The sequence below is a fragment of the Lonchura striata genome, chromosome 12 (assembly GCF_050655825.1).
Source record: "Lonchura striata isolate lonStrDom1 chromosome 12, ASM5065582v1, whole genome shotgun sequence".
In the NCBI taxonomy this organism is placed as follows: Eukaryota; Metazoa; Chordata; class Aves; order Passeriformes; family Estrildidae; genus Lonchura; species Lonchura striata.
The window spans coordinates 8,890,924-8,917,606 of record NC_140714.1 but is presented as its reverse complement, the minus strand read 5'-3'; the positions used below and the strand labels follow the sequence as shown (position 1 = coordinate 8,917,606).

The 26,683-nt window shown below is 44.0% G+C and overlaps 3 protein-coding genes across 27 annotated transcripts in view; 2 read left to right on the top strand and 1 right to left on the bottom strand.

The window, feature by feature from the left end:
• Positions 1 to 13,569, top strand: part of PXK (PX domain containing serine/threonine kinase like) — a 33,034-nt gene extending 19,465 nt beyond the window's left edge. The window contains exons 11-19 of one of the 16 annotated variants that reach the window (XM_085590361.1): positions 138 to 255; positions 696 to 774; positions 2,932 to 2,980; positions 3,761 to 3,838; positions 4,224 to 4,310; positions 4,968 to 5,037; positions 5,913 to 5,972; positions 9,527 to 9,608; positions 12,516 to 13,569. In XM_085590361.1, the coding sequence (XP_085446487.1) occupies positions 138 to 255; positions 696 to 774; positions 2,932 to 2,980; positions 3,761 to 3,838; positions 4,224 to 4,310; positions 4,968 to 5,037; positions 5,913 to 5,972; positions 9,527 to 9,582 (597 nt within the window). In that variant the 3' untranslated portion in view covers positions 9,583 to 9,608; positions 12,516 to 13,569. Of the gene's footprint in view, positions 1 to 137; positions 256 to 695; positions 775 to 2,931; positions 2,981 to 3,760; positions 3,839 to 4,223; positions 4,311 to 4,967; positions 5,038 to 5,909 lie in introns of all 16 variants that reach the window. The other 15 variants (XM_021530994.4, XM_021530984.3, XM_085590365.1 and 12 more) reach the window with 15 other exon arrangements.
• PDHB (pyruvate dehydrogenase E1 subunit beta) lies at positions 13,378 to 18,085 on the bottom strand. The gene is made up of 9 exons (XM_021530471.4): positions 17,927 to 18,085; positions 17,661 to 17,768; positions 17,527 to 17,589; positions 17,408 to 17,443; positions 17,010 to 17,295; positions 16,210 to 16,320; positions 15,551 to 15,642; positions 15,172 to 15,313; positions 13,378 to 14,873 (listed from the first exon to the last, which is right to left on the bottom strand). Exons 1-9 carry the CDS (start codon positions 18,056 to 18,058, stop codon positions 14,728 to 14,730), a joined length of 1,116 nt encoding a protein of 371 aa, XP_021386146.1. The 5' UTR covers positions 18,059 to 18,085; the 3' UTR covers positions 13,378 to 14,727.
• A 302-nt stretch (positions 18,086 to 18,387) lies between these two features.
• KCTD6 (potassium channel tetramerization domain containing 6) lies at positions 18,388 to 26,241 on the top strand. Of its 10 annotated transcripts, none has more exons than XM_085590373.1 (4): positions 18,388 to 18,477; positions 22,217 to 22,378; positions 23,533 to 23,641; positions 24,841 to 26,241. In XM_085590373.1, the coding sequence occupies exons 3-4, from the start codon at positions 23,615 to 23,617 to the stop codon at positions 25,525 to 25,527; spliced, it is 714 nt and encodes a 237-aa protein (XP_085446499.1). In that variant the 5' UTR covers positions 18,388 to 18,477; positions 22,217 to 22,378; positions 23,533 to 23,614; the 3' UTR covers positions 25,528 to 26,241. The 10 variants fall into 10 exon arrangements, with proteins under 10 accessions (XP_085446499.1, XP_085446501.1, XP_085446493.1 ...); XM_085590375.1 differs by lacking the exon at positions 22,217 to 22,378 and adding an exon at positions 20,382 to 20,506; XM_085590367.1 differs by having other exon boundaries at positions 20,382 to 22,378.
• Positions 26,242 to 26,683: the final 442 nt, after the last annotated feature.

The following is a 26,683-nucleotide window of genomic DNA, read 5'->3' as shown; positions in this document are numbered from 1 at the left end:
CAGTTATGCAGGGAAATGGTTGTGGTTAGGAACTGCCTTAATGGTTCCTCTTTTCTGTCTTCACATGCAAGATCACTGGGTTAACCACTTATGAAGAACTAGCAAGGTGTGTTTTTTTTTTCTTTTTTCCCCCACAGACTTTAGAGGGTGTTGATGTTCATTGCTTTGGACACTTGCTGTATGAAATGACCTATGGGAGACCTCCAGACACGATTCCAGTGGAGAGCTTCCCCCCTGCTCCATCAGTGTTTGTTGGTTAGTATGCAGTGCAGAACATCTCAGTCACAGCTGCCTGGGTACACTCCTAGACTTTACCAAAGATGAAGTGTTGTGAAATAGCAGCCTGAGATCTTTGCACCCTGTGACAAGAAAGAATTAGTAACTTGTTCAAATAGAAAACGTGTTCTTCATCAAATGCATGTAGTGTATGAATAAAACTTTTTTAGCTGAGTGATAAGGTAGTGTTTAACAAGTAATGAGATGCCTGGGTTCCCTTGCCTCATGTCTAACATTCTTGAAAAGCTTCTATGTGCAATAGTAATGCTATAATAAAAACCACATGCCACAGAGCTTCATCACTGCTTGGTTGATGCAATGCTTAGGGGAGCATCACACAGCAGTGCCAGACATTCATTCTAAGTCATTTGCTATCCTGCTGGGCAAAAATGTGTTCATTCTTACTTTTTCTTTGGTAGTGTCAGTGTTGGAGTCCATTCTGACTTGTGAAGCTCTGAAGAATGGGATGCCAACTGTCTCACGGCTCTTACAGATGCCGTAAGTCCTGTTCGACTTGTTTTATATTCATAGCAATGTTTTTAATTATTTTAGGAGGAAGAAACTTTCTGCTCTTGTTCCTCTTTAGAAAGATTTGCTCCTCCATCTCTGAGGGGTGTGTCCCAAGTGAAGTTGATAGGCTTTATAGAACCCATCCGTTGTTCATATGAATGTTAACGTTCCTTTGCCTCTCGGTGTGCTGGAGCTGTTACATATGCATTTCATTTAATTATTTAGGGTTTGAATTTATCCAGCCATTCAAGTAATGCAAGCATGATTGAGATCATGTACAGATTGATTTAAAGGATTTAAAAAAAGGAGTCTTTTTGCATGCTCCCTTCAGACCTACTTCAGAAGATTTTGCTATCAGTTCACTTAGGACTGGCAAAATACATCTTTTGCTTTGCTCAGCAGTGACATTTAGACCTGCTCTGGGTCTGAAATGTAGTATGAAAGTTCTGTCTGTTTTCTTGCAGGGCTGGCTTAGGGGTTCTCTGAAGCATAGACAGAATGAATTTCCTTACAGGCTGCCCTTCAAGTTTGCATGAAGGGATGAGGGCAGGCATGGGGACAAGGCCAGGATGCAGGAAGGGAGGACTGTCTGTGTGCCACTGAGTGGGGACCACCCCTGTCTGCAGTGCCACCCTGCCTGCTGGCACAGCATTCCAGGAAATTGCTGTCCCCATGCTGTGGCATGTCACCAGCATGCTGAGCATGGAACCACAGTTTTGGTGGGAGGTTCTTTCATTATTTCTTGATGTGAGATGCTGAAGCTGGGGCCTCCTCAATGGCAGATTGTCCATACCTAAATCTGGGTCTGATCTCACAGCACAGATTGCAGTGCATTTAGAGCCTGCTCTGAGGTTCTGATTTCTTAGTTGGGAAGAGTCACTGCAGCCTTCAATTCCTTTTTCTCCTCTCCTTCTTTGCTTTTTAAAGTGTGAGGTAAAGAGAGCAGTGTAAGCAGGGTAGAAACACTATAGGAAAATTCTGTGAATATTGAAATACACAGGAGTTTAAAGATGTTGAATAAACAGTCTATGCCTAGCTGCATTTGATATGTTAGATATTTTCATACCAGTACTCTTTACAAAAGTGTTCTACACAGATATGCAATGCAATTAATGTATTTTACAGCAATTAATATAATTTAAATACATATTTATTATAACCAGAAGAACATGTAATCTGAAAAGGTCAGAAAGTCCTGTAAGCAAGGATGAACTTTCATGGATTTTTTAAGTATTTTGAAATTTGCTTTATTTCTGAATTTTTTATTCTCCTGAATTAACTTGATTCTAGATGTGAATTCATTTTCTCTAGTATAGCCCGTGATAATTTTCCATAGTGAATAGCAACTCAGAAATTTTTATCTTGGAGCCAGGATTGAGGTATTCTGTGACAGTTTTCTAGTATGTTCTCCAGCACGAAGTATCTTGAAATGGGCTAACCAGTTTATTTTCGGACTACCATTGCCCTCTAGTGTCTTTGCTTTGAATGGAAAAGGATTAATCACTTATGGTGTTTCTGCTGATACCATAGAGGGGAGAGCAAAACTATTGCAATATTTGCTTTAGTTGCCTTTTGTAGAGGACAGGCAAGAATGCAGATATTTTCAAATGTTAAGTTCACTTGATCTTTCACATGTTCCTTGTTAATTCTAGGACAAGGGTTGTGCTAAGAGAAGTTTTTTAACAAGAGCAGTGATTTTGTTTAGATGAAATTTAAAATAAAGTGCCTGGACTTTTTTTTTTTTTTTTTAATAAAGAATCCATATACTTTTAAGGAAAAGGTATTCTTTTTGGGGGGGGACCTTTCTCTGCCTTTGATAACTGTACATGTTCTATCCACTTTCAAAATAGCTCACACAAACCAGTTTTCTCAGCCGTAAGTAGTGGCTACATTCTGAGGGTTGGGTGCTGCTAATCCTACAGCAGTGCTTAGAAAATAAAAAGCAGTACATAGAAATTTGTGGCCAAGGGTTGAGGACAGAGAAGCAAAAGGAAAAAGAGTAAACCCCTCTTTTCCCTTTTGCTTCTCTGTCCTCAACCCTTGTGAACAGTAAGTAAGCGAACAGTACCAATAGTATTCTCATTTTCTTTTCCTGTCTCTTGGGGATAATATTCCTCTTTTTTCTTTTTCTTTATCAACTCTCAGATTATTCAGCGACGTCCTGCTAACAAACTCAGAGAAACCACAGTTTAAGGTAGAGTTCAACACTGATTTGCTGATGTTTGTGGAAGTGCCAGGATGGGGGTAGTTACATATTGATTGGCAGAGGGGGTTGAGGAGAGCTGGCTTTATTTGCCTCTATGGCTGTTGCCATCAGTGTTTGCATTCCTTTGCCACACTGTCCCTGAGAACTGTCCCTGGGAACGTTGTCCCCTCCCTTAGAGGGGAGCACAATGTGACCCAGGGGTGTTCAAGGGCAGCTGCTGAACTGGATGGAGCCCATCTGTGTGACTGATGGTGATGCTCTGGCTGAGCAGAGGCTCTGAGCCCTGCAGGTCCCTTGCAGTGAGAGGAAACACACTGTAAGCACTTGTGGAAGCCAGTTTTGCTACCTGAGACCATCAGCACTTTGCTGCCAGCTCCAGCACTGGGGCATTTCAGGGGCACATCTGGTCCCACTGGAAGCTGCCCCAGGGTGCTTCTTCTGGAGGATTTGTGCCCTGTGTCTTGTGTTGTCGGCCTCATAGAAATTTGGGGATGTGTCTGGAGTCTCAAAGTAGTTATCTGTCCTTGCCTTTAGAGTATCCCTTCCAGGGTTTGGTGTTTCTTTGTCCCTGCTGATCTGTTGATAGATTTGGAGTAGAAAAACATGCATCTAGAGTCTTCTTTCTGTTTCACTAAAGGAGTAATGTCACATCTTGGGGCTTTAGATGAGAAATGTCATCAGATGTATGGTGGGTGAGTTTTGATCAGTGAAGTTGTGCTTTCCTTTATCACATTTTGTGCTATGATTTTGTTCCCCATTCTGTATTAGATTCCTACTAAGCTAAAAGAGGCATTGAAAATCTCCAAGGAATGCATAGAAAAGCGATTAACAGAAGAACAGAAATTGGTAATGTCTACATTTCTTTATTTCCTACAGACGTTTTACATGCAGAAAGTGACTTTTTACTCAAAAGTGATTTTGAGTAGTAAAGGCTTTCACCAGCAGATTTACTTTCCCAGAAATGCAATATGAGGAGTTGTATCACAGCTCTTAACTGTATGGCATTTCACTATTTTAAGAGGTGTAGTTTCACAGGTAGTGGCTCCCAAGTTAGAGGATCATTTTAACTTCAGTACAAGTCTCCATCTCTACCAGAAGGAAAGGCTAGAAATGAAAAAGGAAATCCAAGCATGCATAGTGACTACAGTGTGTTTTCTTGTATCCCAAACATTGTTTTCAAACATTTGAGATTCTACTATGGTCTTTTTCTATTTTTTCCTTAATTTTGCAGATTCACCAGCACAGAAGGTTGACAAGAGCTCAATCTCATCATGGCTCTGAAGAAGAAAAAAAGAAAAGGAAGATCTTGGCACGAAAAGTAAGCAATCTTTAAATAGGTTTCTTCCACAGAAAAATATGTGTTTATTTTTGTAACGTTTACCGTGAACAGGTTTAGCCATATGTACATGACTGTACTCCTTCCTATGTTTTTCTGTATTACTTCCTGGTTGTTTTCACTTCTTTAGCTAGGGAATAGATTTACTAAAAATTTAAGTTACAGTGGTAGCTGACTTGTATATTGGTGCAGCCTGTTTGAGGTTGCTGGATGAGACCAGTCTTGGTTAACAGCTCACACCCAGATGCTCTGCTCTGTCCTACTCCCTGGGGAGGTGTTGGAGCCTGCAGCACTGTCTGCATTCCTCTTCTTTTCTGGGGAGGGACGTGTGTGTGTGTGTGTGTGTGTGTGTGTGTGTGTGTGTGTGTGTCTGTGTGTATCTCAGTTTCCTTCCTTTCCCTTGTGGTCAGGGGGCACTGGAGTTCCCTGGGGCCTGGCTAGAGTTATTTGAGCACAAAACAGCCTTGCTGCTCTTGTAACCACATCAGCGTGTGCTGGGTGTGGGGAAGGGGATGCTGAGCATTGAAAAACCTTGTGTGATGCAGTGGATGGCTGTTACAAATCTGTGTGTCAGTTCAATTCTTGCCATAGAAGTGATTATTCATTCCTATCTTCCATTTCCTCTGCTCCCTTTTAAAGAAGTCAAAGCGGTCTGCCAATGAAAGTGGGGAAGAACACTCAGCCAAATACAGCAACTCAAATAACTCAGGTAACTACAGAGAGAGGAATTTGCTTCTGCACAGCTATGTCAGTTTTGTTCTTATTACTGTCATTTTCACTCTGAAAAGATTTGGGATTACCAACACTTTACATATTTGACTATCAAAGCCTGGTACCACTGTTTTGGGTATTTAATAATAAGTAAAATTGAGGGCTTAAGAATCTTGTCAATTTTATATTTTCAGCTGCCTAATTTAAAGTAATGTCTCCTCTCTTCTATGCCCCATTCCTGAAAAAAATTATCAGTCTCTTCATTGTGTTTGATATTTGAGTTGAATAACAACAATGTCCATTAAGTAATGGGCCATTAAATAATGCAGTCTTCAGAGAGAGTTTCTGGTGATCTGTATTACATAGTAAGGTGTTAAGATGAATGAATTGCTCCTTCAGTGCCAATTTTTAAAACAACAGAGTCTTTGACAAATTTTCATTTAAAAGGTGTGGTTGGTACTATGGAATGAACAGATTACCAGAGTCGATTTTTTTTGGCTAAAATGTGTCCAAAACCAGCTTGTTGTGGAATACAGCAACTGACTGAATATTATCTCTTAGGAGAGATGGGGTGCCACCCATGCATTGGCACAACTCTTAATGTGAACAGAATTTGTATGATGTACTTAACAGCCTAAGCAACAGTAATGTTTCCCACTGAGAAATATTGGGTGCATTTCCTATGTCTTTGGGGCTTCTCTCATACTCTCTACTGTAAAGCCACTGTTGCTATGAATGAGTATATTTCCTAAGATGTGCAAGGAGGATTAGATTTTCAGTCAATAAAGTTGGCCTGCCTCTAGCAATCTGTCCTGTCTGTGTTGAACTGCTGTGTCACAGCTGTAGTTACTTGACTGTTGTTTTATTCAGCAGGCTCTGGGGCGAGTTCCCCTTTAACATCTCCATCATCCCCCACTCCACCCTCCACAGCAGGTACGTTCAAGAATCATTACAGTTTTTATCTTTTTTTATGTTGTTTTTTACCCCCTCTGCCCCTCAGTGGTGGTGTTATTCCCAAGGATGATCAAGGGATGATGTTTTTCAAGGATGGAGCACCGAGATGTCAGTTACCTTGTGGCAGCCTGAGTGTGGGCATGTGCTATTTTTTGAGGTCACAGAGAACCTATTTTGTAATTATAACCTTTCTGAGATACACATGACATGATTTACCCAGGGTGTACCTGCTTGCTTCAAAGTCTGTATTACTCCAGGCCTACCCACATTGCAACTTTCCAGGCATTTTTTTGGGCCTCATGTTGCAGTATGCATTTGTTTTGGTGTTAATGGTCTGTTGACTCTGAAATACTGCTTGTCCATCCCTTGTTTCTTTGTTCTTTTTATTCCTGTACTGCTGTGATTTATTTTCAGGAATTTTAGGTGTGACAAATTTGGTGGCTTAAGCTTCATAAATCTCCCCAGTTCTGCTACACACCATTGATAACCCAGTAGAGTTTGTAGAAACAAATCTAGAAACAAGACTGATTTGGGTAAAAATAGTATCTTTATTATTTTTGGCCAGTTCTGTTTTTCAGTTTACTGGGTGGCTGTGCAGAGAGTTTTGCTAATGTTTAAAGCAGGGGTGGGAAGTGGTGAAGAATCTGCTTGAGTGGGCAATAGAAATACTGTGAAAGTTTAATTACAAATCTGAATATTGAGCAGTAGTGGATATGCTTCAGTCTAAAAGACTGGAAGAGGAACACTGGCCAATATTAATAATAAAAGATATTAACAGAATACATTTCTAGAGGGGAAGCAGCCCATGGCATTGCCATTTTTTATGGCGACTCTTGCCATAGGATTTATGGTCCCAGGAACTTTCTCCATAGCACAAGTCATTAACCAAAGCAATGAAATCAAATTTGTCTTTGCTGTGCATAGTCTTTCAAAGGACACTGTAGTCTGTGTGATGTAATTCAAATCAGTCATGCTGAAATTCAAATTAGTAATTTCTCCTTCAAGTTGAGGGCATGAGAAGTGTGTATGGTAGGAACTAACCCAGTTAACCTAAGCAAGATAATGACTGTTACTGTGTAGCACAGTAACAGTGCTGTTCTCTGGATGCACTGACTGTGATCTAGAGAATTTGTTGCCAATCCTGCCAGGGCTTCCATAAGGATGTAGCTGACATGTGGCTCCAAAATGGACAGATGTATAGAAAGCATTCTTTCCCCTATAAAACTGCTGTTTAGTTATGTTCTGACTTGGACTTGTTGGAACTTGGTTGAAAGCTTTTTCAAGTTTTAAGCATGAGATGCAGGTTTATGTGCAGATGTGGATCAAAATAGCTCAGGTTGGTGCTCAAAGCTTGTCTCAGTCCAAACCATATTGTCACAGTGTGTCTGTTGGTTGTCTTGTGGCAGTGTGCTCCTCATGACTTGTGGGGATCAGCCCTGTCTGACATGGTGCTTGTACCCATCCTCACACTGGAGGTGCCTTAGTGAGCCAGTGGCTTGGATGCTGTTTATGAGGTGTAAAGCCAAGTGTCACATGTTCAGGAATGCTTTTGTGAGTAGAATTTGTAGAAGAAATTTCAGATATTAATTCTGAGAGAAAACTAGATTTTTTTTTTCACCAGCAGTGTTGTAGTTTTAGCTGTTCTAAGCAAGTCTGCTTTTACTGCCTTGAGGAAAGACACACTGGTCCCATGGTAGGACCTTGTTTGTGACAAGTGATGCATCTGTAGCTTGCATTTCTCTCTTCTAATTTCCTTGTACTTACTAAGGATATTTACCTCTGTACCAAAATTGCTCGTGGGTGTCAGTGTGGTGAGATGATTCTAAAAAAGGCATTGAAGCTTTCAGTCTGTCTAGTTTGGTATGGCTGTGTGAAAACTCGGGCCTCTCAGAGCATCCTGCTGATACAATACCACAGCAAAACTAAGGCTGATGGGGAAAAGTGCCCTCAAGAGAAGCTTCTGCTCTCATCCTGGCCTGTAACTGGTCATACATAGTGTGGGTGTGTGCAGAGAGAGACACTGTCCAAAGGGGAACGGGCTCCAGGCTGACTTGCCCTGGGAAGGAACCTCATGCAGGGGGTTGCTCACGTGTTGAGAGGTTCTTTGTCCCTGAACAAAAGCCCTGGGAGGCTTGGCTTGCAGGAGAGTGCTTGGGAGAATTGATGGAAAACAGACTGAGGAATAAAACCATGGTTGGGTTCCGCTGTCTTACGGCAGCTGCAGCTGCAGGACGGAGAGCATGGCCTGCTCTGAGGGGAAAGGTGCCTCTGGAGATGTAGGCTCTATGGGCTCTTCTCACTGGTGAGAACCTTTTGGGCTGGTGGTGTTGCAGGTATTTGGCTAAATAACATATTTGAAATACATTGTTAGGTCAGGCAAGTGACTCTAATGTAACATCCTGTGTTTCTAACATTCTCCCAGTGTAGTTTTTTTTTTTTTCCTCCACAATTCTTTGCTTCTGCTGGGAAAAACCATTCATTTTCTTTGTGGCTGTGAGCAGTGGCTAGGATCAGAAGGGGTGCAGAACAGTGTGGTATGGGTTATTTAAAATTTCACTGAATATTTTCTTAATCAGATAAGCCCGTAAGATGCAGCAAGATCTTTCAACAGAGAACAATTTGGAGAGTGTCACTTTTGCTTCTCTGGACTTCTCTGCAGGAATAGTTAAAGAATTAAACTTAACAATCTTTTTCCGTGCCAGTTGTTCTGAATCCTTCAGTATGACATATGTTTCATTGACAGCCATATGGTGCATGTTTCCTGCCCCTCACCTTCCTGTAAAACAGTTGGAATGCTGTAGGAAATGCTTTTCCTGAGTCTCTGACCACAAGTGTGAATACAGGTGTTAATACAGCAGGAAGTGTTTCTTGAACTGAATGGATTTTGTCTTCTGTGGCTAATCTTCCTGCAGATTTCTTTCTAAATCTCTCAAAATGCACATTAATCCTGTAGAGCTTGAATTATGGCATGTGCAACTGAAAGCATGTATGTTGTATTTGTTGATCAAGTATAATGTTTAGAGCATGGAAAATGGTGGTTCATTTTTCAGAATTGAATGAAGTATTGTAAATGTAATATGAAATAGTCAATCTACTGTCCTCATATTTGTGAGTAAGAATGTATTGACTTCTGTACTAACTTTTCAGCTAACAGTATGTTTTTCTTACTTTGACACGAGAACTGGATGATTAACTTGTGTCCTCTCTTTTTCTCTGCTGTCTTCAATAGAGCATGCATCATTTTGAACGTGAATTTTCAGAAAAGTAAGCTAATGCTGATTTATCTCTTTAAAGATGCTCTGTTTCTGAATGGGAAAGTTGGATGCAAATCTTGAAGTTGCTTAGTATTGGGAGGGAATGGAAGAAAAAAATCTGAATGTTCTTACAGATTATTTTAATGAAATACAGCATCTTTAAAAACTATCACTAAAATTATTTTCTTTGTTCACATCCCATTCTCAGCCAAGTTTTTAATGCTGTTTGCACAATTGCTGTCACTTTAAATTCATAATTAAGTTTTTGTTTCAATTCAGGCATCAAGTTTACAGCATCTGATTTACTTCCTATTCCTTTTAACACACTCTTTTAACAAAAATGTCCCTGTAAAAACCCTTGGTAAGTTCTTGTTTGAGTGTTTTATTCTTAAAACTGCATGAATGAATATGTGTGTTTGCAGGCAACGTCCCTCAACATATGTATTGGAAGGGCCTAGTGATAGCTAAGCACTTGTGTCAAATGTTTTTTCTAGCAAATAGAGGAAAATATTTAATTGTAGGGCAGAACAATTTCATCTGTAGATGTAAATGTATATGAATGCATGTGTGTGAACTAAGATTTCTTTTGCACCACTTGTATCAAGAAAGAAAGGACAGCTTGGTGTTGATGACCTAACTGAAGTGAATGGATTTGAAGATTTCTGAATCATGCTCTTAATTAACAGGTTCAGTATGTAATGCCCATAGCTAGTGAGATTCTGAACCCTGCAAGTATTTATGTCTTACAGCAGAGCTCAAGTGTAAAGGTGTAATTCTCTGTTATCAGTTTCCCAAGAGTTTAACCACATGATGTTGTCACCAGCTCAATTTCAATAATAGTGAGTCCTGAGGAATTTAACAATTTTCCAGGAAGAAAGGTGCTCTCTGCCCCCACTTCCGTGTCTTTTCTACTCCTGTAAAATAACCAGGCCAAAAGCTGAAGATAACACATAGAATCTTGGCTACTAATATTTAGTGATCCAAGCATTTAGTGTCTTTTTTGCCCTCTGTGTGTCAAACATGTGCCTTCTTTCACCACGTTACCACTGTATTTGTATTCCCTGGCCACTGCTTTATGGTCATTCCCTATTGCATCTTGTGCAACTACTTGCATGGTCTCTTTCAGCCTCACCTTGTAATTCCAGACAAAAATCTTGTCTTTGTTTCTGCAGTTCTTGCATCTCTTTGATGCCATTTCTTTTGTGATTAGCTGCTCTTGGTGCTTTCACAGCATTTTACCTGATCTGTTTGGAAGTAGGCTGGTGCAGGGTCCTGCCCTGACCACTTCAACCACTGAATGGGTACTTGGACTGTTCTTGGTCTTGTTCTTCCTTTGGCCAAGTTTTTCTCTCCTGGCCTCCATCCACGAGACAAACAGGACTCTAATGCTGGGATTGTTTTGTCAGCATTTCAAACAGTAAATTGATGTACATCTTTGGCAAGTGTCAAAAGCAGATTTGTATAAGTTAGAAGGCTCCAGTATGCAATTTATTTCAGTTTGTGCTGCCATTGTGTATAGTCTTGGTTACTTCAGAAAGCAGTTGATCTACATGCAACAGGTAGATTAAACTGTTTCAGTTGATCTCTGGTATTTCTATTAGGACTTTTCCTCTGGAAAGGAAGAGAGTGAAGATGAGCTCAATGTGTACTTCAAAGCTTTGTTTTCACAGAAGGCTTTCATGCCAATGAGAATTTCTCCTGAAGAGCTGGAAGAGCTACAGTCATAGCATATATAAATGTACACTGGCAAAATTGAATGCTTTATGTGAATACTCTGCATTTTGAGCTTGCTCTCATATGTGAAAAGTCTTTTTTCAAAGACCGGTACGGATAGAAAATGAGAGTTTTGAATTATGTCTTTCATCTAGTATAACTGCTTGTTTTAATAACAGCAATTCTGTTTTTACTGTTACTTGTTAGTCTAAAAACAATTGTTGATAAGGAATTGAGAGACAAATGGAGCATGGAGAACTTTTGTCTGCTTTCTGTAGTTGAGCTTTATCCTTCATCAAATCTCTTTTGAGTCAGAGTGGCATAAAAGTTAGATAATTACTTGAATTTGCTCACTTCTAGCAAGCAGTTCTACTTCAGGAACAACAGTCTCTTGGTTGCCTTAATGTTGTTTTACCTTGCCCAGTATCACAGTTCTTGCTACTTACCAGTATATTCCTCTTTGTAGGTCAGAGCTACTGGAAGCAAGTGTTAATAGGTGTAATTTGTCTCTTCAGTCTTCCTATGGCATAACTCATGCTCTTGATGATAGTTCAGATTCGCTGCTGAGTACCAGGATATTAATAATTATGACCCTATTCCTTCCAAAATATGAGACAAGATAGGCCCATTATTGTTTGACTTGAGTAGCAGTGATGCTGCAATGTGCAGCAGCAGAAGCTGCACAAGATCGGGGTGCTTGGGAGAGTGCCTGGGGTAAATAAGGGAAGCCACTTGCCTGGATGGGAACTGCCAGGAAACAGCTCCATGCAGGCCCTCGCTGCTGGACCAGCTGCATGTTCCACTGTGGGCTCTGGCTTCCCAGGGAGTCAGGACGTGGAGGCTGAGGTTGCATGTGAAGCAGAAAGTGGATGTGGCTGGCATAGAAAGCAAGGGACAGAGTACAAGGGTGGCTGGTGGGAACAGGAGAGACAGGCTGGAGGTGTGTGTGACAGTGTTGTGATTCATTTAGTCTGTCAAAGCAACCATGTGTTACAACATATTTGGAGAAAGTCAAACAGAACTTTGGAAGTATAAAACACTTCCAGAAAACTCTATCTGCAGTTACTACTGTAGAACTGAAGTATAATCTGGCCAAGTGAAATGTTCATCACAGATACTACAGTGATGTGATTCTTCATTCATAGGAATGTCAAGTGAGTTATGTAAGTAAGAACAGGTAGTAAAATTTGCTTCCAGTCTTCGTTACTGTTCATATCCCAAAGAACAAACTGCCTCACTAGGGACAAAAAGGAGAAGCTGAATCTGGGAAGTCCCGTTCAGCAATCTGTTTTCCTTGGTGCATGATCACACATGAGTCATGTTTTACATCTGAGTCCTGAGGCCCTTCAGGCTTCATTTCAGAGGCATCTCAGATGACATGACTCACCTGCAGATAGAGGGATTTGATCACTTCGGCATTTTCCATCTGTTCTGTTCCTCACACTCCACTGGCATTCAGGGGATGATGGGACTAATCCAGCCAAGCAGCCGCAGGCCTCTGGGGCAGGACATCCCTGGCATAATCAAACTGCACCTTCTCTCCCCACCTTCTCAGGAGCATCGTCCGTCCCCCCAGCGCCGCCCCTGCCTCCGCCGCCGCCCGCAGCTCCTCCCCCGAGCACAGAGGTGCCCGCGGCGCGGCCCGAGGTCAGCGCAGGCCGGGGAGCCTTGCTCAGCTCCATTCAAAACTTCCAGAAAGGAACTCTGAAGAGAACACAGACCTGCGACTACAGTGCTCCCAGGATCAGCTGAGGCCATTGGTCACTCCAGGATTCAATTCCCTCTCCCCCTCCTGTGCTGACCCTCCTGACCAGCAACGGACCCACCAGCACACAGCAGCTGCAGCTCCCTTCTCCCGGGTTTCAGCTTTCCTGGGGAACAGCACTGCTCTGCCCGAGTTGCTTTGCCATGCTGGCATAAGTACTCTGGTCTCTACTTGGCTGCAAGAACTGTGTTCTCTAGCTAGTTTCAGGGGTACAGCAACTCCTCTACAGCTGAATAAAAAAAATCTGAAAATAGGAATCACCATGATGATGGTAAATTAATGCATTTTTGCTAGCTCCATTCCACCCCATTTTTCAAATTACAGGAATGTAGTTTTAGTCTGCTCAGTTTTTCAACTCTTTTCATGCACTTGTAACTCATCTTAATTCTTGCTGCATGGAGTCAACAATGTTTTACATAATCCAACCCTTAAAATGTACTGCACAGGTGAGGGAACTGGAGAATTAAATCTTATTCCCACCACGTTTGCTGGTGGAGTTAAAATGCTGTCTCATGAAGCTTGTTTAAATGGACATCCTACCTGCAGCTCCAGGGGAAAGTGTTTTTAAATGAGGAAGCAGTTGAAGTGGGAGGCTATAGGGCACTGGGATGTTATTGTTGATTTAATTAAATGAAAAGTTATTTTGAGTTAATTCTATCATTTAAACTTTATTGAAAGATCCTTTTTGATTTAAAACCTTAAACAAATTGCACTTTAAAGGATTATAGATAATCCATTTTTTTAAATTCAAGTACATCAGTGTTTGTTACTATGCAGAGAATGTCTGTACAAAGTTTCATGTAACCTGTGATATTCAGTCATTTTTATTAAAATGTTAATGGAATTCCTTCAGCAGCATGTGGTGGATATGTTCCAGTGGGATTCAACCTCCAAGCCAGACCTCCCAAGAACTGAGCAGCACCTCTGCTAAAGGAAATACCCTGGGAAGTATTCCTGGCTCTTCGAAAATAGGACCCAAGCTCTTCTGTCTGTTTACAGATCCTCTCCCCACATTTACCTGAGCGGCAGAGCAGACCCTGCTGCACAGGCTCCTCAAGGCAGCTTTCCCTCTGTACCAGAATCTGCTGAGGGAAGCCTGGCAGAGCTCCCTGGGATGCAGTGATCTCCAAAAGGCTGCTCTGAATGTGTCCTATCTCTTCATACACAGCCCACACACCTGCTGCCTAGGCTCAGTGCAGCTGAATAAACTAACTCATGTTGCACTGCAAGAACTATAGCAAGAGTGTGCTGTTGTCAGCCCAGGTGGGGAGTTAAAAAAAAAAAAAAAAAAAAGAAACCACAAAAAATCTCGAGTAGTAAAAGCAAAGCATCTGGGCACTTTTTTTTTTTTTTTTACTTCTCCCTTATGTGGCACCTAGTAAAGAAAAATTAGGTATTGTTTCCCATCACATAGTGGAAAGGTTCAGGATCTTTATTTAAGCTCTTGTTCAGAAACCTTTCTGCATTGCAGAGTGCTCTTCAAACAGCCATCATCTCTGAACCCAGCCTCTGGGTTGCCACAGCCTCTGCTCAGAGTTGCAGTGAACTGCTGTCCTGATGGGCTGGGCTTCAGTGATCAGCCTGATCATTTCTCTTTAATGAGCCTTGCAACCTCAGGCTCCTGCAGCTGTACAGCATTCGAGGCCTGCTCTTGCTCTCTGCAGCTCTGCACTCAATCACTGCTGCAGCAGGTTCAACACAGCGCCTCTGGTACTTACAAGCCAAGCAAAACCAGGATTTTTCCCTCACTCTAAATTTAGAACAGGGTTTCTCCACAAACAGTAGCACTAACCCAGCTGTACTGTTGAACAAACAAGCATTACCACATTGCATATAGGAAGTGTGGCTTGGGGGGTTACCCTATATAAATATTTTAGGAGGTCATTATACTTTCCCCACTGTACAAAAGATCATGGAGCTTACACAACAGAAATTATGCATATAACATGCCCAACACCAAGAATGCCTTGTAGAGCAGGATTTTAAAACATCTATTTACAACTTATATATTCAAAGTTTTTTTCACTGCAAATACTATATCCTTCACTTGAGGTATGCTGTTATCCTCTAAGATTTTTGCGTAAGGCATGGGGACATCAGCACCGGTGACACGCACAGCTGGAGCATCCAAGTAGTTAAAGGCAGGTCCTGAAACAGAAGACAGTGTCAGGTTGCCAAGTACTATGGTTTTATCTTGATTCCATTTCTGAATGTTACTCTATTTAAACAATTTTGTTCCTGAAGCTTTAATATTCCAGAAGGCAGCATTCTGGCTTGTTTGTGTTCATGCACTCTGGGGTTTGGTCATCCACCCTATGAAAATCTCTAGAGTGAGACAGCTCCAGCTCGTCTGATGTTACCTGTAACTCTGCTTTTGCCTGGCTTCATCAAGAATAATCAGGATTTAGAATAGGGAATGAGATCAATGTGCTGTGAAACTGAGTACCTTCCATGATCCTGGCACAGATTTCAGCTCCTACTCCAAACTGGGGCCAACCTCCTTCCACGGTTACCAGATGGTTTGTCTTGACCACGCTGGCTTCCACCGTTTCGATGTCCATCGGCCGAATGGTTCGCAGGTTTATAACCTGGGAGGAGGGAGAGTGTGATCCTGGCTCTGAGCTGAGCCTTCAGTCACCTCGGCTGGGGTACAGGGCCCCTCAGCACTTTCAGCTGTTCTGACTCCAAAGACAAAGATCCCTAACTCAGAAACGTGAAAGGCACATGCTGCCAAGGCACTTGCAAGCATTAAGACACTTGTAGTTTTGCAGAACTTTTTTTCCCCCACTTCAGGGATATAGAAAAGTAATCCAAACCCTACTCACCTCACACTCTACACCTTCTTTGGAAAGTACAGCAGCTGCTTCCAAACAATGGCCAACGGGTCTTGAGTGTGCTACTAATGTAACATGAGTTCCTAGAACAGACACAAGTGGTAGAAAAAAAATCTCTTGAGATTTTAAGTTTTTTTCTAGACCAGGCTCCTTTCAAGGCAGCATTAGGATTCACTTCCAAATTTAAGGTTCTTATTTGAAATACTGAGCCCAGACAGAACATGAAGAGCGGAAGGGTCATGTTAAGACACAAATTTTGCCCTTGAATTTAATATAGTTTTCAGATTATTCTATTCAAAAGTTCATATAGTTCAAAGGTAAATTATGAACAAGTGGGCTGAAACACTACAATGATCTCTTTTTGCATTTTTGACCAAAATCACATACTTAGGTGAGGAGAAAACTGTTTGAGCCATCACTACCCAATCTATATTACAGAACAAATCCTTTATGGAGTTTTTTAAGCTGAGATATGGACAATCAGGTAATATTTCCTTGTAAGGGCAACAGAACACGAAACCACACTACTGGATAAAAGAATATTTGAAATACTTTCCTTTGCCCCGTGACAGCAGTACCCTGAACAGACAAAGGTTAGAAAGTCTCCAAGCATGTCAATTAATAAGGAAACAAGTGCATTCTCAGCTTACCTTGCCTTTCTATTTTAGCTTTTCCAATGGGAATAATAAACTCCTTTGATTGTGCCTGTTCAGACATTTCAAAGGGAACACTATAGAGTAATTCACTTTCCAGCATCACAACTAGAAGGAAACATACTTGGATTAGCATGTACACCTGCAGGCACAGGCCTGCACTGACCACTAACAGTCCTGCAGCTCAGGACAGTAAACCCACCCAGGCAACAAGGGAGTGAGGACTATGTTTACAGAAGGAATTTTAAAAAATGTAAATCTTAAGTCTTTACTTCAATCATGAAATATTTTAAAAAACTTCTAAAACTACTCAGAAATGAGGTGAGCTATTTTACTTTTGGTACATGACAGTACAGTCACTAGTTTTAGAAAGATTTCAAACTTTTAATTACTGTTTGTGAAAAAATGAAAGTCAAAGGTTGCCCTGCTCTTAAAAAAGGACATTCTGAATTTATCATTTAAATTTCATGATCTATAAAATTGAGTTATATAGGCACTATATATGCAGGAATATAATAATATAATCCTCCTAACTCATCTTTACCCTTTTTAAACCCTTTATGGTAGATTTATAAATGCTTCCAGGTTTCCTGGTTGATGCCTGTGCAGCAGTACAAAATCACTCTACTGTTAGCATGGAGGGAAAGCATTAATCCCTCTGTGTCTTTTTACACACCCTACACCTGCAGCCAATCAACCTTGAGCGCTTTAAGGTTTAACCAATCTTTGTTTTTGTGGGGAAAACCAGCCATTCCTTAGGATCGGCTGCCAGGTATTGCTACGACCTCCAGGCTCACCTGGATTATCATCCCGGATGGATGCTTTCAGCAGCCCTTTGGCATCCTCCGAGCTCCAGGGGCTGACGACTTTGAGGCCGGGGCAGTGGCCGTACCAGGCGGCGAAGCACTGCGAGTGCTGGGCAGCCACGCCGGCCGCGGCGCCGTTGGGACCCCGGAAGACGATGGGAACAGAGATGGATCCTGAAGACATGTAACAGGTCTTGGCAGCAGAGTTGATCACCTGGTCGATCGCTTGCATGGAGAAGTTGAACGTCATGAATTCACACACTGGTCTCAACCCTGCCTATTAAATGTATTGAAATATGTTTTTTTACATAAAAGCATGAAGTATGCTATTTGACATAAAAACAGTTTAACCTTTAAAACCAGAAGTAGAGAAATGCAAATGTACAAACCATAGCAGCACCAACAGCGATTCCTGCAAAGCCCATCTGAAAGAGAGGAAAACCAAGGGATAAGCACCAGGGAGCAGCTGATGGAGGGATCACCACGATAGGAGAGAGGGCAGCCTGACCTCGGATATCGGGGTGTCGATCACCCTTTTGTCCCCGTACTTCTTCCAGAGACCCCTGGAGATCTGCAGGGCAGGAGAAAGGAGTCAGCGCCCGCCTGAGGCCCCTTCCCTGTCCGCCAACGCCTCCCTCGTACCTTGTAGGCGCCATCGTACTGTGCCACCTCCTCGCCCAGCAGGAAGACGCGCTCGTCCCGCTCCAGCTCCTCATCCAGCGCCTGGTTCAGCGCGTCCCGCACCGTCACCTGCGAGACAGGCGGGCTGAGCGGGGACACGCTCCCCACACGCCGGGAGTCACCTCGGCCCAGGGCCGAAGTCCCCTCACCGCCCGCCCGCCCGCCCCGGGGCCAGACCCTTCTCTGAGGGGCGCGAGCCCCGCTCGGGCGGCAGCGCTCCCCGCTACCTGAATGGCGGCGGGCGCGGAGAGGCGGAGCCCCCGGCGCTGCGGGAGCCGCAGGAGCGGGGTGCCGGCGCCGCGGCCGTGCGGGGCCGGGCGGGCGCGCAGCGCCAGGTGCCGCAGGGCCGCCGCCGCCATCTTGCCCGTGTCCTCTCGCCCTGCACCGCCGGCCCCGCCCCCGCCTCTCGCGAGAGCGCCCGCGCCGCGCGAACGGCGGCGAGGGGCGCGCGGCCTCCCTGCGCCACTTCCGGCAGCGGGGCCGCGCGGGGCCCCCGCGGGGCCGCGCGCCCGAACGCCCCGCCCGCGGCCCCGGCCGGGCCCGCGCAGCCCCGCGGGGACGCGCGCGCGGGGACGCGCCCCAGCCGCCGGGCGGCCCCGTGGGCGGCGGGAACGCGCGGCCCGGGCGCGCCGCCCCGCCCCCGGCCGCCGGGGCGGGGCTCGCCGGGACACGCCCCCGCGCCGTCCCCGCCCGCGCCGGCGGCTCCGCTCCGGGCTCGGGCACCGTCCCCGCCGCCGCTGCTGCCGCCGGGCTCCGCCTCAGCGCCGAGAGCTGCGCCGTGAGTGCCGGGCCGGGCCGGGCGCGGGGCCGAGCCCGGGGCTGCCCCGGCGGGGCCGCGGACGGGAGCGCGGCGGGACGGGCGGCGAGCGCGGCAGGAGCCGGGCCGGGCTCCGGGGCCGTGCGCGGCCGGGCGCACGGAGCGGAGGCCCCGGGTTCGGGTGCGGCTGGCACAGGCGGTACCGGGTCCCGTTCCCGGTCGGGCGCGGCGGGGATGCCCGGGTGAGAGCCGCGGCGCCCGGCGGGATCCCGGCCGGGACCGCGGGCTTTGCCGCGGAGCGGGCGGGGAGCGGCTCCTGCCGCCCGCGGCACAGCAGGCAGAGCCGGGCTCCGGCCGGGGCGGGGGTCGGGCCGTGCACTCCCGGGTCACTTTAAAGCGGGGAGAGAGGCAGAACGGGTTAGCTCCAGCGTCTTTGCTGAATCACTCTGATCCGGGGAGAGTTCTTTTACCACGGTCTCGTTGGCCCTTCTGGCATGGAAACGGGCACTTCCCGGCTCCTGCTGAAGCCCTGGACCCCACTCTGGGCTTTCAGGGGGATTGCTGTCCCACGTACCTGTCACTCCTTGGTCCGTATGTGTGCTAAGCTCCACCTGTGTGTAGGCAGATTCGATGTTTCTGACGCCTGCCCTCCGCCTAAACTGTTCAGAGATATGTTTCTCATTGGAAAAACATTGGTTAATATCACAGAAGCAAAGTACATGGATAAACCCCAATTATTATAACTGGTCCTGGAAGGCTGAGTGCCTTGGGTTGCTTCAGCAGGACCAGGCTGGATATTTAGAGTCCTCTTTTGGGTCTCTTATAGGAGGGCCAAAGTTGTACTGGAATGTGGGCCAAATAAAGGTTTGGAATCAGGACTTAGAATGTCATAGAGCTCCTTGGGCAAGGGATGGAAACTTCAGGAGCTTGGAATTCACAGTGAAGCAATTAAACATAAAGGAGTGAAAATGTTGAGTGGCTAGCGTGAGTGTTTTTCCATCCTGCCTGAGGTAAAGACTGTGTATTAGTAAAAAACAGGTCAAGAAAAGCAAGAGCTAAGTTAACTTCTAATAAACTGCATTAGTCATGATAAACTTGACATGTGTTGAAGGCGGTAGGTGCTTTCTTTAGTGAAGCTGATCTCCTGAATTGCCAGAAAATTTGGTAACTGGTTGTTTTGAGAATGCTCCTCCTCCTCACTCCCCTGGTTAGGGTGGCACAGAGCTGGAACTGTGCTCTGCAGACCATCAGCTCACTCTAGTTTGGTGGAGAACAGTCAGCACTGGTGCTGCTCAGTGTTTGTCAGTTCAGGTGAGTCACCAATAATTTACAGTAAGAACTTGCCTCTCAGATATTCTGACTGGCTGGGAAAGAGAGAGCTTGTCCCTGTACAGTGTAACTGTGCTGGTAGATGGAGTTTCTTCTCATCTTGTGAGATCTAAGTGTGAGAGGCAGGGAGCTCACAAAGGGGGTGAGTAGCTGAAATGCCAAGTGTATGTCAGAGTTTTACCTTGCTCTTTTTCATTTTAAGTTGCCACTGCTAGAATTACTTCCATCTCTCTATTGACATAGGAATCAAAGGTAACTCTTGAGGTTAAACAGCCTGTGCTGTAATATTGATACCAGACTGCCCATGAAAGACGTAAATCCCTTAATTCTTTTGTTTGAAGAACTAGATGAAGAACATCCAGAGCAAATCAGGTGATCTGTGCCTCTGGACTTAGAACAGCTTGGTGTATTTCTGCTCCTCCTTTAAGTAACTGCACGTTGCACCATGGAGTGCTGGTAGCCTGTAGTCCCAGCAGTGTGAATGCCTGGCAGGGCTGTTGGCACCCCCTGGCCTGGCCCGAGTGTGTGTGTGTGTCTGTGTGTTTTCCCAGATGCAGACGTTCATCTGACTCTTAAATGCTTTCTTTGAATTTCAGCTTGCAAACTGGTTTGCAGCTCTGTTCTGGGAGAAGCCCTGCTGGAGTTAGTGGCACTACCTGTTGCAGCAGTGTTGCTGATAAACAGCCTTGTAATCCTCTGAGTCATAACATATGAAATAAGAGTGAGCGTTTTATAAATGCAGGTATCCAGTTTGGTGTGTTGGGTATAAAGTGATGACCTGAGTGCTTTTCTTGCTTCTCACTGTGCCATTCCAGTTCTGGCTGTGCTGGGCTGTGGCAGGAGCCCCAGTGACCGTGTCACTGCTGTGTGTCCTGTCCCTGCACGCAGAGCAGTGTCACGACAGCAGGACTGTGGTTTGACACCATCTGTGCACTTCTGCTCCCACCAGAGAGGGACATCCCATTTGGCTGAACTGTGTCAGCAGTTTGTTTGACTGAATTTCACTTTAAATATTTTTTGTGGTTATCAAATGTAGGCTGCCTTGGGATATGACTGTGTGTCATCTGTAATTTGCTGTCTGGACAGGAGTAGCTGTGTTAGCAAGCTTGTCCCTGCATGCAGTCCATTGGTGTGTGACACAAGGACAGAGCTGGCTTGAGGCTGCCTGTGCTGAAGGATGGATGGAGTGTCTGCCCACCCCCACTGATGATCACTGTATCCCATTCAGGAGGATTTAAAGCATCATTGAAAGGGCACATGTTATGAAGGGTGTCCATCCTCAGCCTTGCTGTGATGTGGTTGGTGAGTCCTTAGCTCAGGTTGTCCCCAAACTAAGCTACTTTCACCTCTGAAGTTGTCTAGAAATTTAGAGCTCCCAGGCTGATAAAGAAAGTAGTGAAGAGTTGGGGTCACACTCGGGCATTTTAGGATGACCTCCTGGTATCATCCTTTTGTGTGGCACATCTTGCTCCAGCACTGGTTTTCCAGGGAGGTCTGTGTGTGCCTTGTGGTTCTGGGTCCTTACACAATGGTCACAGGGATTTCTCCATGCCCCTTCTGTGTTGAGGGCTAGGTTTGTTTCAGATGATTGCTCTTGTAAATTTTTTACTCCACTGTTACACAGCAATGCTGTGATCAAAGACTAAAGCATGCCTTTGCACTGGCTTGCAGTGGCTCTCTCTTTCCCTGATGAAGTCTTGATTCATCCGTACTGGACTTACATGCTGATCAAAATAACATCATATTCACTAGTTAAAATAACACTGATGGACATCTCTGCCTTTGAAATATTCTGGATGTGTAATTTGAGTTAATTTTATTAAGACTGCAGATCTCTTCTGTCATGATTACTGGTGAGGTTTCTGTCTGGCTGCATCATTTCACTTTCAAGTGATTATCAGAAACCTGTACAGTCTCATATGGTTTTAATGCATCTACATGTCATCCTCGTCTTGTACTTGATCAGGATAACACATTCAAGTGCTAGAATTTAAAAGGTCTGGTTTATTGCTAAAAGTTTGCAAACTGTACTTGAGTGACAATTCCAAAAAAAAAAACCCCAAAACCAAAACCAAACAAAAAAAACACCCTCCAAACAAACAAATAAAAAAGTCCAAACCCAAAAAACAAAACAAAATGAAACAAAAAATCAAACAGCAAAACCCTGAAAGAATTCACTTCTTGCTTTTTAAGGAGTTAAAAAAAATAATTACAGAGGTTGGCAAAAGAGCTGGCGTTCCACGTTTATCTGCTGTAGGGGGATGTGCTTTAATGTACTCTCTTGAGGCATACTCTGTCTCTAATTTGTAAAAATAGGATCCTGGTATGACTTGTTCTGTACCTTAGTATTCCTTAGTCTTGTGTTGTCTGACCTCACTATTTTCATATACTGATTTTGTTTTTTTCACTCTTTAATCCACCTGAGATGCAGCTGGGGCTGTGCTTGTGCTGCTGGGTCCCAAAGACCTGACCTGCTGGACACTGTTTTGCCCAGGCTGTGGATTTGGGCAGGGCAGCAGGGCACAGAGAGGTGGGATGTGCTGTCTTCTTCTGTGGTGAATGAAACCAACCTCATTTCCTAGGAATGAGAAGGGCAAGTTATCTTTTTTTGTTTGGGAATTAATTGTGAACATTCAGTTGTTTTGGAATGTGGGGCTCTGGCTTGGCTAAATCTTTGTGCTGCCTTTAGCTGGGGTGGCTGTATGTTGAAGTTTGTTAGTAACGAGGATGGGACCAGAAGTCTTGGGAACTGTGTGGTCTTTTAAGATGTAAAAATAAACAAAGCTGAGAAGCTCTACCCTACTTAAAACAAGCTGACCTAAATTTTCAGCAATTCTAGCAGAGAGGCAGGCTCTGGGTAGGGATAAAGGCTTACTGACAACTGGCTTCCCTGTCCTTCCATCGCTTGACAAGGTTGACAGGCCACCTTTGGCAAATCAGCACTGGAGTCTGAGGTCATTCACTTCCCCCTTCTTAAGCTGCCAGCCTGGCTGTGGATTTGCCTTGTGCTCCTGTGGACAGTCCCCTTGTTATGCAAGTCAACAGTTCAGCATCTTCTGGGAAGTCACAGCATGAATCTCTTCTCAAATTGCTTTTGTTGGAGTGTGTTGACAGCATGTTAGATGTCCTTTGGCTTGTCCCTACAGAGATTGCTTTTGAGAGTAGGCGTCTGGAAAGTCCTTTCATACTCTTTGTCTGTAGATTAATGTTCTTGCTATCAGTTGCAGTTCTCCACTACTGAATTATTAATTCTGCAGTGAGGGATTTTTCTTTTTAGTGTTCATTGACTTTCATGCTCAATTTATTTTTCTGAGCAGTTTGAAACTGGAGCATGGGAATGTTGACTAATATTAACGGATCACTTGTGTGACCTCAGAGGTGGCTAAATAAACTTTCTTAATTGGGAAAATGGCATCTGTCTTTCAAAGTACTCACAGTTTCCCAGGTGAAAGGTTGCTTGTGAACATGTATTGCCCTCAGAAGCACATTGCTTGTTTTTCAAGAAAACTGGGATGTTCAGGCAACCAGTGGAGTGGTTACGTGTGCTCCAGAGACAGTCCTGTAGGTAATGTGATGGGAGAAGGAGGGAAAAGAGGGTTTGCAGATTCTCCTGCTAGTGTGACTTTGTAGCTGAATGTTTTCCTGGCAGAGAGCCTGTCTTTGATTGGAAAGCATTCCCCTTGGTGTTCTTGTAGATACTGATGGTTTGCTGTTTTGTTCTGTGTTTGTGTGTGCTTTTTCCTGCAGGAAGATAAGAGGAGAGGAATTGTGTATCCTTTCAGCAGCCTTCTGTTAAACTTGGAATACCACAGCTCAAGCACGTGAACAGATGGATAATGGAGACTGGGGATATATGGTGAGTGCAAGTGTGCACTGTGCACTACAACTGGGCTTCCAAGGTCTTGCAGCAAGAATCCTTCCACATCTGCCTTCTGTAGATTGAGCTTCAGTTGTGAGAGAAGGAAAACTATGCCTGTTAAAATAGCTTTACAACAGCTTACACACCTTCCCTGGAGTGCTGCACCTCCTGTGCCATTTGTGGGGAGTGCCCAGGTTCACATTTGCTAGGGACAATCAGCCAGGACTGAACTGATGCCTTGAGCTCCCTGTTACCGTTTTCCTAACAAAAATGCTGAAAATAGTTCATGCTTTTTGCTTATTATTTTAAGGATTTTTGTCATTTTATTTATCAAGAAAAGTATTTTTTCTTGTAAATCTTGTGTTAAACTAGACAAGCACATCTTATTTTTCTCCCCTTCTCATTCTGCTGCCATGCATATGTCTCTTTTCTCTGGCTGGCTGCAGTCCTGGTTTTTAGAGTTGGTGGCCAGATGGGATTTATGTTCCTTTCTCTCTTGCTTCCTCATGTGCTATCTGGAATCTGATGCAGACTGGTTTGTGCTCTGCTCCCCACTTCTATGCAGCATGCTAATTTGTTAATAAATATTTCTTTTTAGAATTAAAAGCTGAAAGTTCTTTTTCTCCCTTGCCTGTTTTAACGAAGCCTCTGAGCCGAAGTGTGGATTATTTTGATTGTGAGCTCTTGGTCCCCTATGTTTAAACCTGCACTGTCTTCCTCTTTTGAGGGATAAAAAGAGGCTTAATGTTTGTTTGGCTTTTTTTTTTTCCCTGTTTTTTTGGTTTTGATTTTGTTCTAGAATGAGAGCCAGATTGTGAAAGTAAGGAACATTGCTCGTCCTCATTCTGACTAACTTGTTCTTCAGGAAATTTCTCTTTTCTCATTTCCCCATCTGTAGAATAGGAAAAAACTTGCTGCCCGAATGCTAAACTTGATCCTGCAACAGTAGCTCAGTTGTTAAGATTTCTAAAGCATTCTGGAAATGTGCATTCTGCATGCTAAGTACCATCCTGTCTAGTTGCCAGTTGTGCCTTGTTGCTAGGTGGCTTGGATTTGTTCAGGTTTGAACAAATAGAGGTGTTGAACAGAAGTGTGATTTCCCCCCAGTTTTCCAGCAGTATTTGCCAGGTGTGTCAGCAAGGTGATCGAATCTTCTTGTTGGGGCTTGATAAACTCTGCAATTTCTCTCTTTCTAGATGACTGATCCAGTCACGCTAAATGTGGGTGGACACATGTATACGACCTCCCTCACAACTCTAACGAGATATCCTGACTCAATGCTCGGGGCCATGTTCAGGGGAGACTTCCCCACTGCCAGGGACTCTCAGGGCAATTACTTTATTGACAGAGATGGACCACTTTTCCGTTATGTTCTTAACTTTTTAAGGACCTCAGAGCTCACTTTGCCACTGGACTTCAAGGAGTTTGACCTGCTCCGGAAGGAAGCAGACTTCTATCAGATTGAACCCTTAATTCAGTGTCTTAATGACCCCAAGCCGCTGTATCCTGTGGATACCTTTGAGGAGGTGGTGGAGCTGTCCAGCACCCGGAAGCTTTCCAAGTACTCCAACCCGGTGGCTGTGATCATCACGCAGCTCACCATCACGACGAAAGTCCATGCACTACTGGAAGGCATTTCAAACCACTTCACCAAGTGGAATAAGCACATGATGGACACCAGGGACTGCCAGGTGTCCTTCACCTTTGGGCCATGTGATTACCACCAGGAAGTGTCGCTCCGAGTCCATCTCATGGAGTACATCACAAAGCAAGGCTTCACGATCAGGAACACCAGAGTCCATCACATGAGCGAGCGTGCCAACGAAAACACAGTGGAACACAACTGGACTTTCTGTAGACTGGCACGGAAAACAGATGACTGATTCTGACTCCACAGGAGCCACTTCAGTGATTAGCAACTTAATTGGGCAGTGTACCCAAGAGAGTCTGGATTTTGACTAAAGCAACAATATGGGCTTTTTTTATACGACTATTTATTGTTTATCAGTGAGGACTGGAGGAGTTCCATTCTCTAGCAGCTCTGTTCTTTTGTCCAGTTCAGAAAAAAAACCGTGCATGTGCCTGTTCAGTCAAGACACCTTTTTGTTTGAAAGAGGGAGTCCGAAGAATCAGTACAATAGGGTATTTTGTGTCATTAACACAATTCTCTGACTCAACTCAAAGTGCTAAAATTACCTCTTGTTTAAATTGTTTCTAATTCATCTAATGCTATGACACTGGGAGCAAGAAACAAAAAGATTTTAAAATGCAGTTGGGGAGAAGCTGCTATTGTGTAGACTAATTTAGTTTCTAAATCAATAAACAGTATTGTAATATTCTAGGAAAACAAATCCCACCCTTTAAATGTACTTGATAAGTACAGTTTCTTACAGTTATGACAACTGTTTCTTTCTATGCATATAAATCAAGCAACCAAATATTATCTGTAGCCATGGAAATATGATTACAAATATTTATATTGGATTCTAAATGCAAAATGTCCCTGTGGTAGAATTCATATTTTTAATGCCTGGTGCAATATTATTCCCAAGTGTAATGCCTGCCAGAAGAAGCTAATAAAAATGTGAAATACAGAATACTGTTTTGTATTTTCTCTTTGTCTTTTAGAATTTTCATACTTAAAAAAGCCAACCAAACAAAAAGCCTCCCACCCAAATTCTGGTTTTTGTGCTGTGGAGTAGTTTGGGTGTTCTGGTAGGGCCCTGGATTCTTCAATTAATGATGTAATTTGTTCCTTTTTATGTTAATCAGTTGATTAAAATGTCATTATAGACAAAACTTGTGTTCTGAAAACTGCTTTAGTTTGATAGAAAGATGGCAAATATTTGTACTGGTTAAAGGGGTAGGGATGGAGGAAACACAGGGCCTAAATACTTGTAGCTGCTAATAGAGTTGCCTGGTTTGTCAGCACTTTATGTGGTATTATATATATATAAATTCCAACTGCAGAATGCTTTTTCTAGTGATGTTGAAGTCAAGGCACTCAAATTCTGTGGCTTTACTTAATTTCATACAGAC